This window comes from Podospora pseudocomata, chromosome 6, assembly GCF_035222375.1.
Source record: "Podospora pseudocomata strain CBS 415.72m chromosome 6, whole genome shotgun sequence".
NCBI classification, from domain to species: domain Eukaryota; kingdom Fungi; phylum Ascomycota; class Sordariomycetes; order Sordariales; family Podosporaceae; genus Podospora; species Podospora pseudocomata.
Genome location: NC_085890.1, coordinates 3,684,837 through 3,698,455, shown reverse-complemented (window position 1 = coordinate 3,698,455; position 13,619 = coordinate 3,684,837). Strand labels below are relative to the sequence as shown.

Sequence of the window (13,619 nt, the reverse complement as noted above, 5' to 3'; positions counted from 1 at the left end):
GTTTACCATTTTCTTCACAACACTCCAGCTCGAACTGCCATTTCCAATAACCACGTGTAGGGTGGGGTTGGGTATGACAGCTGGAAGAACAGCCTTTTGAACTCCATCAACAGATCGTGACATTCCACCTGGTTATCGAAAAGAGAGTCAAATTCCAACTCTGCTAGCTTCCTCACATTGAGCTCGACAATTGTCTTGCGTATATCCGTCGGTCTCATGTCCCTAAAAGTGTCAATGGTGCAAGCGGGGGTTGGAGATCCGGGAACTTCCAGTCCGAACTTCTCGATTGCAGGTATTCCTGGCATGCTAGAGTCAGTATTGCCACATTGTTGATAGTTAGAGTGGCCTAACCGCAGTTTCTAATGCTTCCTATGACATTGTCAGTTATAATTTCCTCAGTCATTGAATTGAGTGCAACTCTACGCACCCCGTATGTGATGCAAAAACGGCATCTCCCACGCTGCAAGATCCCAGCCGCCGTTCTGCCTGGCCCAAATGTCAACGCCATGATTCCGTCTCGAATACATGTCGTTGATGTGAGTCCTCCAGAGAAGGTCGTTTAGGACTTTGGGTGTGACAAGATGGTGGACTATGGTCGGTGAGCCTTGACTGTCATCAAAGTTTAACTCCCATCGGGACATACCCCGTGCAATCGTATCCTCTGGACCATCGAATTCGCTTTTTGCTAGCTTTAGGTCTACCGGCTTATCCGGACCGGCAAGGAGCATCAGTCTGATCAGCTTGATGAGCATCCAAACACGTCGTGGCGGGAGCCGAAGGTAGGCAGTCTCGATCAAGTCCCTGTTTCTCTGCCGAATAACTTCATCAACCATCCCTTTAGACCAGAGGTCAATCTTGATTCTGAATCTTCGTATCAAGTTAGCCTGTGCAAAGTCCTCCTCTGCTGTGTACCGTGAGCCACCTGTGTATGAGATAGTTTGTTAGACACCGTGAGCGTCGACCAATGCAACGTAGACATGGAAGACTTACCAAGGAGAAAGTATGGGCCATAAGACTTCGAGTTGAATGGCCTTCCATATTTGTTTGCCTGCCTGTGAACTCCTTCGTATAGACCGTCAAGATCTGCGTTCATGAGCCGTACAAGATTGCGTTGCTTGTCAAGGTTCTCTGCTCGCCACTGCTCGACATTGTCCATCACAACTTCTTCTACATCTTGCCACTTGGTTTCCTTTTGCGAACCCAAGGCTCGGGAGATGGCCTCCAACTTGAACAAAGCCCGGCGGCGGATCTCCTTGTGTTTCCCACCCAACACTTTGCCCATGCTGCAAGGTGCAGTGAGATACCACTCGAGTGTGCGGGCAAAGGCGTCACGAGACTCAAACACGATGCTTGTACAAGGGGCACAACTGTCCAAAAAAATCCCGTTGATCATGTTGACATGGTTTTGTTTGACAGGGAAGATGGTGAAGTCGAATCTGTCTGTTTGGCGTCTTTTAGGAGGCTGCCCGGCTTTGAGCTCAAGTCGGCTATCAACGATCACCGTGTAGTTGTTTCGAGCTTTTGAGATGGGAAGGTCCGCCAGCAATGAGCGAACCTTCTCCGAGCCTGGGGATTCCAAAGGGGCACGACATGCTAATCGCATAAGTTTCCGCGCCTCCCTAACACGCTCATCAGCGTCTTCCAGGGGATCGGGAAATATGTCGGCTCGGAGCACGATCAAGAGCTTGGGTGAAATAGGTGCAAATGTATGAAGGGGAAGATATTCAGTATCAATGACTTCCTGCGTCTCCGCGTCCAGCGCAGAAGTATTGGGGCCTTCGAATATCGCATACGCGTTGTCGGTCAGAATAAACTCGTCGCCATCCTCTGCAGGGGTGAGAATAGCCATGTAGGAGAACTCAGCGTGTAACCAGAACCACATGGCGTCTTGAGGGTACATCTTGCCCATCAACACCCCCAGCCACTTCTTTCCCGGGTCCATAGGGAGCTCGATGATGGTCTTGATCCCGTCGAGCCACACATCCAGTGGCGTGATGATATTGTTCTTGCGCATGTACTCGCGCACAAGCTCCTTATCATCCTCGTTGTACCCGTCGGGCGTGGCATGGTTGAAGCGGGTATGAAACCCTCTGTTCCGGTACATGAGGAGGAAGAGGAACTTGCGCATGAGATCGCGTTCAGCTCGTGACATTGAAACCACGGTACTTTTCTGCTCGAAAGCCTTGCTGATCTTGCGGAAGATCTGGCTAGCTTGATGTTCAAGTTTGGAGAACAGGATCTCGACTTCTCGTTGCAAAGCGGTTGGCTTGTTCGGGTTGTCGTACATGTTGACCAGTCCCAAGATCCGGTTGACGGGACTCTCACAAATAACAGGCGGATCAACCGCGAAATCAACGTGCCGAACGACTTTGTCTTTTGGGAACATCCCCTTTTGGAATTTGCGGCCTTTGGTTGGTCCATCTGGCTTGTAGGGGTGAGAGAAGTTACGAAGGAGGAACTGAGGGACAAAGTGTTGATATTGGGGGCTCTGTGAAGTCATGATGTATGTGTTCGATGATGGTTGAGGACTGTTTTGGGTGTCGCGCGTAATGTAAAATCAGAAAGGGGTTTGCGTCTGCTAGTGTCCTGTATCAGTGTTTTATGGACAACCATACCTATGTGAGGCCCACAGTCGGGTGCCAGCGGGGTATTTGCCCAAGCTGCTGCACGCTTCCGAAGACGAGTAGCATCTGTGTCGCCATGACAAGATCTGATAGGGCTGTCCTGGCCTTGAAGGTGTGCTGAATCGCGATGTGACAGGCCGGGAGTCGGTTGGGCCAAAAACCCGGAATTGAAGACGACAGAGGTAGGGCGAGAAATGAGCAAGTCCACGTGATAGTCCCTTCCTCAATTCCCAGATTGCTGCAATGAGAAGGAAGCCTCGACAACAGGAACAGACACGAGCGAGAAGCGTAATGTAGGTACGATTAGCATTAAATCAGATTCATGTATTTTATCAAACATGTACAGCCGAAAAACCCGCCTCTGAAACAGATACCAAAATGTCCCGGGTATTACCTGTTCATAATGCGCTCATGTAAGAACCCAGAGAAAAGAACCTTGTCAAAAAAAAACATCCCATTTTTTATCCAAAAAGAGCACAAGCGCTTCAACTGTATCCTATGTCCAAAAACAAAAAGCAAAGCAACACCCAAGAAAACATGGCGTTATTTACAGGGAAATGGCACCGGCGACGAGAGCAACGAGGCCGGAGACAAAGAGGATCGAGGCAGCGCCGCGGGGAGCAGCGTTCTCGTTGTCATCGGAGCCAGAGCCGCCAGTGCTGCCCTGGGCATCTCCATCGGGGAACTCGGGGCTCTTGGAAGCGACGTGGCCAGCCCACTGGGAGCCCTTGCCGTTAAGGCCGGGGCCCTTGCCAGCACCGTTCTCGAAGTACTGAAGGGCCTCCTCGGGAATCTCGGGAAGGACGGTGCTGACGATCCAGTGGTCGTTGTTCTCGGGGCACTTGGAAGCCTTGTTCTCGGTGCTGGCGCCGGCAAGACCCTTGGGGGCGGGGAAAGCCTTCATGGCCTTGACCAGGTTGTTGAACTCGGGCTGCATCTCAGTGCGCTTGCCAGTCTGGTCGAAACCGTTGCCCTTGTCGCCACCCTCAATCTTGACGATACCGTACTTGTTGGGCTCCTCGGAGTACTCGTACATGAGACCACCGGAGTAGACGCTGGTCATGTTGGGGTGCATGAGGGACTCGAGCTCACCAAAGTCACGGACGTTGTGGTTGCAGCCGTACTCGGACAGGAAGATGGGAAGACCATAGCCGGTGAAGTTCTTGACCTTCTGGTCCCAGCCGGACTCGATGAAGTTGCTAGTGCACCAAGAGTAATCGTTCTGCATCATGTTAGTGTAACGGCCTCGGGGCCGGTCAAAATCGGTCAACTCACAAAGGCGAAGAAGTCGCTGCGCTCCTCATCGGTACCGCAGTTGAAGTAGTCAGCAGTCTGGAGACGGTTCTCGGTCACATCGGCGGCAGAGTATCCGACCAGGATCTTGCGGTACTTGCGAGCCTTGATGTAGCGGCGCATGTCACGGTCGGTGGCCTTGACGTAGCGGGCAGTGAGGGTGGTGTTGGCATGGTCGTGGATGACCTCGTTGCCAGAGAAGAAAGCCATGGTGTTGGTGTACTTAGCAAAGGCATCAATGGTGGCGAAGACGCTCTGGAGGTAGATGGCGTTGTACGAGGTGTGAGGGTCGTCACGGTTGATAGAATACAAGGGGTTGTTGGCATCAAGGACGACGTAGATGCCGGCCTTGGCGAGCTCCTCCATGCACTCATCGTGGTCCTTGGAGTTGTCGGTCGAGTACACACGGATGGTGTTGATGCCGAGCTTCTTGAACTTCTCGATGTCGGGCTTGCAGACCTTGGGATCGGCCAGAGGGTCGACATTGGCGGCAGCACCACCTGGCTGGTAGTCGATACCGCGGACGAAGAATCTCTCCTTGCCCTTGTAGAAGGCGTTGCCGGTGGCAGTGATGGGCTCAAGCTCCGTCTGGCGGGCCTTGAGGGGGAGAGTGGCAGTTGGGGTAGCGTTCACAGCAGCGGCAGCCGCGAGCGCGGACAAAACAGTCGTGGTCTTCATTGTGGCGTGATGTGGTGGTGAATTCGATATCAGGATCCTATCGTGGTTCGTATGGAAAACAGTCGGGTTCAGGGGCGTCTATTTGGATAAAAAATTAAATGTATAGCGTGGTTGAAAAAGGCCACCAAAACGAGCGGAATGGCCTGGGGGGTGAAGAAGCAGTCGATGAGCGATTGACTGAAAAGGAAGAGGTTTGTTGGAATGATTTTTTCGGATCAAAAAGAGAGGGATGGAGGCAGATTTTCAGGAGAGAGGGAGATTAAAACAGGCACACCCCCGGAATCCCGAAACCTCGATAAAGGGGGTGCATAGCCACCCCAAGACTCAGGCCAAGATTCGATCCAAGAGCTGCATTGCGTGGGCCAAGGGTGGTCTGTCGCTCGTTAATTAGACCGCCAAGCGCCAATGGTCGTTGGTAGAGGTTGGCAGAGGTTGGCAGCAGACGGTCTGGCCCAGTTGTCCGCGTCTTCTTTAGGCACTTAAACCCTAGCACGCTGCCATCACTGGAAACCGGATATCGCGCGGATCTGCCATTTGGCTGCCAATGCCGGATTGGACCAGCGATTGCTGCAGGTCCCAAAGTCGATCCAATTGGGTGGTCAGTCCACTGGTCCTAGCTTCCCAGAGCTGGGCGCTATTCCAAGTTTCTGTTGCGGTTGGAAACTCCTGATTCCGGCTGGCATTGCATCACCATCGAGAACCCATCGATATCTTGGACCTCCGATATCTTCATAAATTCTCCAAGAACAAACGACAAGAACACGAAATTTGGATCGAATTATTGCCCTCCAACAGCTGACAGGAGTGGATTAGCGGCCGGCATGTTGCGGTGAGATTGGCCGGGTTGGCTTCGTACCCGAAATAACAAAAACAGTGCACCAGCCATCAGTCTCCACAAACACGACACATCTCCACCAATGCGGAACCTCTCACGTGATATGCCAAGCTGCTATAAGTCCACCGCAACGGACGAGCGGCGTTTGGAACCAACGGCGTCTCGCTGCAACACCACAAGCTTCTGACAGCCTTCCCGAAGCAGAGAAAAGACTTTTCGAAACCGACTTGTTGATGACACCTCGGCGGCGCTTGCTGTGGAAGACGGCGCTCGAAACCGGCGGCCCATTCCACAACGTCCTGCGGTCTCCCCCGCCTCTGGCACAGATGTCATGGCTGGTCCGTGTTGATTCAAGGAATGCTTGGCTTCCGGCTTGCGCAACCGTTGCTGATCAGTACCCAGATCCCGTTTGGTTTGAAACCGTCTCCCGATGCTTCACGGTGGGTTTTTGCAGCTCACCATCTGCCGCCGGCTTTTCTGACATCTGGCTGGCTGGAACATGCCAAGTAACGGGGGGCGGCTTTGTGATCCTTGACGCATCCTGGTTGATCATCGGGACAGTGAAACAAGACAAGATATGAATATCAGCAAGCTGGCAAGCCACATCCTTTTAACTTATGATGCTAGCTCGAATCTTCTGCCAGTATGACGGCTTTGAATGGGGTCTTTTGTCCTCCAGTGCCTTCCTCATCGATTTGGTCTGATCACAGTTTGTCCTCGTTAGAGTCCTCAACCACCGCTCGAAGGTGTGATTCTCCCGTTGATGAGCTTGGTCAAGAAATATGCTATTTTCAACGATCATCTCACCGGGTCATCCAGAACTTGAATGACTGGCGTGTTGAGCTGCTGTCCCTGCAATATGACGTGGCACCCATTTTTGGGAGAAGACGTGTGGAAAAAGCAGCCTGCAACTTTCGGTAGAGGTGAGAGCTTTCAACGCAAAAAGTTCTCATGCTACCTTGAATCTTGATGAAAGGTGTAGCGGTAGAATGGGCTCGGAATTCGCTGTTTCTGGTGGCAAAGGCATCGACAAGAACTATGTGTGTAGCAGCCGGCTATCATCTTTGGCTAGTCAGGCTTCAAAGGGCGGGGTCTCATGACTATCACTATGAGAGATGTTTGCTATTGCAGCTGCTTACCTTACGAAGTTGCGTATTTAACTAAACAGGCTTTCAAGCTTTCAGGGTAACTCTTCCTATTCGATATCTAGAAAAGAGTAGGATGCCTATAGCATTCGCCTGCTCTAGCCCGGGAGACAAGTATCCACTTCTTTTGCCCTTCCAATTCACTTGATTGTTGTCGTTAAGGTTGTGTGCCTGTCGAGCTCAAACACCCCTCTTTCATTCTTTGACTTGTCGCCGAGGCAGGCATCGCCGTCAAAACATCCAATGTCGGCATAAAAGTACCTCAGGCACGCTCGACTACACCGCTGCCGCAGTCTCACCAACATGCTATTGGTGTTGGTAACTTGGTTACGGACGAATAATTCCTAAGAGGACAGAGTGTCGTACCAGAAAGACGTCCTTGGCCACAGGCCAAGGCAAGGGGTTTATCTCCCCACAAAAAACCAATCTTTAGAACCCTGAAAAGCCCAATGTCGATTGAAAGAAATGGGAACGGTGCAAGGGAACTCGGTTGGAAGAATGTTGTAGTATCGGGAGGAAATTATTGTACCTTACATGTGAGTTAAGGTGATGGCCAGGGGAAAGTGGGGCCCACACCCAGCCTGTCAGGGGTAAAAGGAGGTTTTGTTTTGTTTGGCTTTTGTCTTGAATCATCTATACCCACCTTGTTAGCTTACAAAAGACAAGGATTTTGTTGGTTTATGACATTGACTGTACCGTAAAATGTGTCGCTCGGTAGAAAATGCAAGAATATATCATTGTGCCCGGTGCCGATTGATGAGACTGACTTTCGGTATGTGGCTTATTTTCCTTTTTGGGGCAGTTTACTTCCTTGCCCGAGCCTGATTTCGGATTTGTGTGTTTTTATGGGGGCTGTTTAGGTAGGGGGTGATTAATCAGGGTATGTTGCTTGGGAAGATTGAGGCTGACAAGCGGATGACAGGAGTTGCTTCTATGGAGTTGTCGTTAAAGAAAGGGGTGTTGTGAGGATTAAAGAGGTTTGGTGGAAGATCTATGGGATCATAATGGGGTTTAGGGTGAATCCTTGCATATTATTTCCCCTCTACCTCTTGATGCGATGTCGACCCATACTACATGACACAACAGGCACCATTATCAATCAAGCCATCTCCATCGGCATTCAATTGGCCTTTCTTCGGCTCACCCTCCTCATCAGCAAGAAGGAGGCGATCCCAGTAAATATGCGCTCTAGGACTGGCCCTGTTGCGACAAGGGTCGAATGCCTCAGCTATAATTTGTAGACACTCTTCATCCCGATCCCCCATCTTCAACACCTTGAAAGCCAGCGACAATGCGAACAGCACCAAATCCGATTTCTCGTTGGAGATTTTGCAAGCCCCACGTCAAGCTGTTCATGAAGATCAATATCTTCGTTCGGCCATTGGCTCAGCAGCCTTTGGTGGTGTGTCCTCAAGCATTCAACACGGTGGGAATCGTGTGTGGCGAACTGTTGGACCATCCGCTGCAGCGCCCTGTGAAAGCGGAAAGTTGGGGCCTTGCCATCAGGAAACAGGTATCGCGCAAACTGAGACTCCACCAGACGGAGCGTATCCAGGGCTCTTTGAGATAGCCTTTTCGGTACACTATGTTGTACAGATGGACAAGAACGATGGGTCCTGGACTCCGATCCCAAAGTCCCATTATGACTCGGTAAGTCAGTTCCAGTCCTTCACTTAAACCGACACCGCAAAGAAAGGGCGAGTAGGCCCAAAGTCCGTTTTCATGTATTTGGATAAATCGTGAATGAGCTATAGTTGATCCATTGGCGTGCTTGGGCTGTCCAAGAAACCCATGGAGACCTTCTATCAAGTCATCCAAACTCGATGCTTCTTTTTGGAGCTTGGGATCAGATGCTTGCCTTTCCTCAGGGCTCTCTATATTCCATATCTGCATCATATCGTGGAACCGTGCTGTTCCGTAACGCTTAGTATTCAGGAACTCGTCCTTGATGACATGTTGCGGATCGAATGAGTCCGCTGGTGGTGCTAGCGTATCCCCTCCAAGAAGACTTTGGGCCCATCCTCGGGATATGGTCATGGAGTCCATGATCAGCTGCAGCTGAAACAAATGATGAGGGAGGATCTTGTGGCGGAAGTGGGGGTCCGGGTTTTGCAGAGCGAGGGTGACGAAGGCTGAGAACTCGTGAAGCCCAAGGACCTTTCGGTGTTGAGGATGTGACATTGAAACCGTATTTACCATCTCATACAGCCAATTGATCGTGTAGCTCCTTCGCCACAGCAGGCACTCCTCTTTTGTCGCCGTCTGGAGGCTGAGGTTGGGGTCCCAGCTGTTGAGTTCCGCGGGCATGCGCTTAGTTAGCTTGCCAGAGCGAGTGTGTTGGAAATCAGTGGTGAATTCGACGATATAGTTGTAGGGATAGGCCATCAACTGCTCTTTGGCATCAACACATATCTCTTTGGAAGGCGTAAAGTTGTCTGGTCGGAATTGGGGCAACGACCACAAGTGTAATATTTTGCCTTGCAATTCATAAGGCAACCCCCAGGTGACTACGTTCATGATGCTGCCATATGAATCATGGTCGGGAAAATTAACAAAATCGCTCTTGAACGTCGTTGGATCATGGCAATGGCGGAGTTGGAGAGCGTGCCACCAATAGCAATGTTGAGGTGGTTGTATGCGACATCTCGCCAAACCTCTTGAAGAGAGCGGCGAAGCTGTATCCAGTTTTGGGCCAAATCGGATGCAGCCCACATGTACCCCCATTCCGAATCTTTTTCTTCAATGAGCTTGTAATCCTCCAGTGAAAGATTGACGGGATCTTCTTCTGAGACGGAAGGCTCTGGGCGTTTGTGGTTGTGCTTCTTGCCTTTCTTGCCCTTCTTTGCTCTACCAGGACGGGCTTGTTTGCGTGGTTGGGTCGTCGATGACTGTTGTGGGACCTCCTTGTCGCTAGACCCATCTATCTCGCCATTCTGGAGAGGGACAAATCTATTGGCGGAGATGAGCTGCTCGACCTCCTCTTTGCTAACTGATGAAGTACCATGATCCGCATTCTGGCTTGCCCCCGGCTTCGAAGGCGTACTCCCGAGGGCCTCCAAGACCACTACGAGTGTGTCGATGAAGAACTTTTGGGTATAATTGCATTTCTCAACATTTTTGTCTTGAGTCTGGATCGCGAACCTCTGGAAAATTGAATAACTGGCGGTCCGGGCATCAATTATGGACTGAAAGAGTCGGTAAATTTATGGTGAGACGTTGGTGACATGCTTGGCAATGAGTCGGCACAACGGGACGATCCCATCGACCCTAATTTGACCCGTCTTGTTGATTTCGTGCGACTGGAGTTTGGCAATTTCAGCCTTGCGTGCTTTGATGATGTTGTTGGAGGTCTGTATTATCCAGCGAGGAAGCAAGCTGGTGTCGTGCTTGGAGGGGAGATAGTCGTGGCGAGCGGCCATGGCTCTTGTTCACACAATGTAAGTCGCGAAACTATGCGAGAACTGTCAGTCGCTGAGTGTTAAGATACAACAAGAGAGAGGTTTACTGGTTCATGGAACTGAGGTGACCTGTTGATGGTTGTTGTGATTTTTGGCGAAAATCGGAAGAGATATGAAGGAGAAGGGCGGAGTGTAGTGCAGCGAATTCTCGGCGGCGAGCTCTGCTTCATGGTCATTGTGAAAAGGACACTGCCTGAACAATGTGAACAATGTACACAGGGCCCCTATTCAGCGTCCAACGCCCTGGTCCTCAGGTATCAATGGCAAGGGGGAGGACGATGACGCAAGAGGGCCAGGAAAGAACCCTGAGGGGTTTACAGAAACCACCAAGTACAATCAGAAATTGCGTTAGGTATTATTAAGCAGGCCTCATCTCCTGTTATTCGTAAATGACTTTGTTGGTCCATCGTCCTCTTGGTGATGGGGAGGCGTTGAATCCAAGGAACCCCACTCGAAATTTGAGCTCAAGTTTGTTGGCGACATGATGGGTACCTTGGTGTCTCAAGTAGCCGGAACTCAAGTAGGTTCAAATATCTGGCCGAGCAAATGGCCAACTTGGGCCCTGTGAATGTTGATGCATGTTGAGACAGAGCAAGTTGGAAGCATGACTGATCATGTACCCTAACCCTGAATGCTCCTGGCAACGGGGCCAATCGCTGGCAGTGCTGTTGGCTAGCGCATGCGACTCGAGCGGCCCCACTTGGATTGTTTACCACCCGCTACGTGCATGATCGAGGGAGCTTTGGTGTTGCCGAATGCGCCGTCCACGTGTGTCCATTGTGTGTGTGCAATTGCCAGCTGTTCTGCCTCTTGACCGCCTGAAGTTTGCCCTGTCTCTCTTTCCCAGACGACGCTCTGGAACCGTCACTCGTTTTCCTCTGTTTGCGACTGGTTGCGCAGTCCCCAATTCACTGACTGGACTAGCCCAGTCATCAGCGAACCCGGAATCTTGCAAAGTTGGTGTTAGAGAAGAAGATGCTCCAGCCATGGCGAACCTTACCTCGACCACATCCATTGCCACCTACACTCGCTCGACCCGTGCGCCCTCCCATCTTAGCAAACCGCCTCCCTCGACGACCTTGAACTCAATTCGTGGGACTGCCCCATCTGCCCCGCCGCCCCAGCACCCATCAGCCTCGTTGCCCGTTGTCGCTTCACCGACCTCCATCTCCAACGTCTCGCTGTTTCTGACGAACCTCCGCCTCCTCGACCTAGACCTCTCGCCTGACTGGCCCGGTATCTCTCCCTCGACATTCAACGCCAAAGATGCCGGCGGACAGAAGAAGCGCATCCAATGCGTCGAATGGGCCCTGTACCACCTCTTCGCTCTCTACGACAGGGACGAAACAAGAAACAAATTGCTTCCATTCTTCCCTCCGAACGACCAGGTTCAGTCGCTGAACCTGCGCGCCGCCTTGCTGAGACAATTGGAACAAGCCAAGAAGAATGGGGTCCTGGGAAGAGATGCCGTGGTGCGCAAGACGATGCTGGACGAGTGCAAGGGCGAGAGGCTGGAAGAGGTCTTGGCGGTATTCTCGTCGGTCGTCTTGAAGAAAGTCGTCGCGGAGAGGCAGCTCAACTCGCGAGACCCAATGAGTCCACCACTGGCTCAAGCACTGGCGCTGGAGAATATGGGCTATTCTGGGGACAAGACAGAGCTGACGGTGTTGGTCCTGGCGCATAGGGTCTCTTTGCAAAGAACATTGGACGAAAAGAATGCATTGAGAAAGAGATTCAACAGCTTCGCCGAAATATTGGCAGACAAAGAACGAGGCATTGCACGCAGGCGGAGGCAACAGCAAGACCAAGACGACGACGGCGAGGAAGGAGTGCCTGAACAAACCAGACGAGATGTATGGAAGACTGTTAGGAACAACTGGACGGGAAGCGAGCGCTGGATGGAGACGCTCCTGCATGGGGACAGCCAGGCCCAGAGAGATGGAGTCTTGTCAGCGCCCTTTGACAGGGTTTGGAGGAGGGTTCAATCTGATCGGTTGGCTGAGCTGGACGAAAAAGAGCCTGGGTTGCTGGAACAGCTCGACGACCGTGTTAGAAGCCAGAGGGAGAGGCTGGAAAGGTGGCAGGGCTTCCGCCAGAGGATGTTTGGGGACACCGCATCAGGGTCTACCACACGACAGGCTGGAGCACAGGAACGACCAAAGGGTATTGATCTTGGATTTCGAGGACATGAGACCCTCCATATCGGGCGGGCAAGCACAAAGAAGCTGGCCTCAAGCAGGGCGAGCGATTTCGATCACGAGTACGAGAAGTTGATTTCGAATCTCAAGGCCGAGTTGGATGGCATTACTCCCAGCGTGCCCCACATTCCATCCTTCTTCCAACAAACGCCCACGGCAGTCCCGCCATTAGATTTGGACGGCGTTGTCGAGTCCGAGAGCGAGGAGATCTCAGACATTAGCGACCATGAGCCAACGCCAATCGCGGTCCGCCCATCACCTCCGCGCCGGGACCCGATCAAGCTCGAGCCGGTGTTTGAGCCGGTTCTTCGAAAGGCACAGTCGTTTTACCACGATGAAATTGACGTGAATGAAATCCCAACAACACCCTCCCGTCACGCTCTCCGCCGGGCAGCCACCATCAAATCGAATACACCATCACCAAGAAGACGGGAACCTACCCAGACACCCACACCCACTCAGAGCCCACGAAGGCGTCTCAGTTCACCACCCAAGCCGGTCCTAACCCCAACACGGAATACCGTCTTACCTGCGCCACAACTCTCCCCCGAACTTGCCTCCTCACCAGAAGAGTTGCCATCTCCAACCCAGCAAATGGCCGACCAAATCCTCGCCTCCGTCAGCAACGCCTCCCCCTCCCCGATCAAGCGAAGCAGGCACACCCTCTCCCTAGCCGAACGAACCCGCCTCTCCATGGCCCGGCGCACCTCCCACGCCAACCTGCGTGTCTCCGCCGAAGACGACGATCTGCTCCTCGACTCCCCGGCCCCCGAACCGCAAAAGCAACCCCAACCTCCTTCTATCACCCCTCCCTCCCCACCGACAGGCACAAACGGTTACGAAGACCTCGTTTCCCGCACCCGCCGCTCCATGGCCAACTTTGAAGCCGTCAAGCAAAAGGCTCAGATTGAGCGGAGGAGATCCCTCCGGCAGGCTAAAGCGGCACCCGCCACTCCCCAGAATCAGGGAGGAAGACCGAGAAGTGCATATTTTTCTTCGTTGGATGAGGAAGGAGAGGATAGTTATCAGGATGAGGGAAACACCACGCTGTTGATTGCCGAGGAGTTGATTAATGAGGGGAAGGAGGATGATTATGAGGCGGTGTTTATGAGCAGACCGAAGATTGCGACGAGTCCGGTGGGCACGCCGGTAATGAGGGGAAGGAATTGGGCTGTGAGTGATTTTTAGGTATAGCGATGGGATGGATGTTGTTTTTTTGAGGTTTGCAGTTTGCATATCTTGCAGTTTGTATACACCTCCCAAGATGGGCAGCGAAAGGCCAAGGCAGATGATACATAATACCAGAAAGAAAAATACCAAACACAGTCTATTTTTGTGACCTCTCGTGATTATTGTTGTTACAAGATCTACACCCCTCCCTACCCACC

At 52.0% G+C, this 13,619-nt stretch overlaps 4 protein-coding genes across 4 annotated transcripts; 1 reads left to right on the top strand and 3 right to left on the bottom strand.

Moving 5' to 3' along the window:
* Positions 1-14: 14 nt before the first annotated feature.
* QC762_609530 (uncharacterized protein) lies at positions 15-2,500 on the bottom strand (the record flags this gene model as incomplete). The annotated part of the gene is made up of 5 exons (XM_062892629.1): positions 15-298; positions 352-369; positions 428-589; positions 644-922; positions 991-2,500. The coding sequence occupies 5 exons, from the start codon at positions 2,498-2,500 to the stop codon at positions 15-17; spliced, it is 2,253 nt and encodes a 750-aa protein (XP_062741230.1).
* Positions 2,501-3,171: 671 nt separating this feature from the next.
* Positions 3,172-5,444, bottom strand: GAS5_2 (1,3-beta-glucanosyltransferase; the record flags this gene model as incomplete). Its single annotated transcript, XM_062892628.1, has 2 exons — positions 3,900-5,444; positions 3,172-3,846 (listed from the first exon to the last, which is right to left on the bottom strand). The coding sequence occupies exons 1-2, from the start codon at positions 4,593-4,595 to the stop codon at positions 3,172-3,174; spliced, it is 1,371 nt and encodes a 456-aa protein (XP_062741229.1). The 5' UTR covers positions 4,596-5,444.
* Positions 5,445-9,088: 3,644 nt separating this feature from the next.
* QC762_609510 (uncharacterized protein) lies at positions 9,089-9,994 on the bottom strand (the record flags this gene model as incomplete). The annotated part of the gene is made up of 2 exons (XM_062892627.1): positions 9,089-9,718; positions 9,800-9,994. The coding sequence occupies 2 exons, from the start codon at positions 9,992-9,994 to the stop codon at positions 9,089-9,091; spliced, it is 825 nt and encodes a 274-aa protein (XP_062741228.1).
* Positions 9,995-10,788: 794 nt separating this feature from the next.
* On the top strand, positions 10,789-13,419 carry QC762_609500 (uncharacterized protein; the record flags this gene model as incomplete). The annotated part of the gene is made up of 1 exon (XM_062892626.1): positions 10,789-13,419. One exon carries the CDS (start codon positions 10,789-10,791, stop codon positions 13,417-13,419), a length of 2,631 nt encoding a protein of 876 aa, XP_062741227.1.
* Between the last annotated feature and the right edge of the window lie 200 nt (positions 13,420-13,619).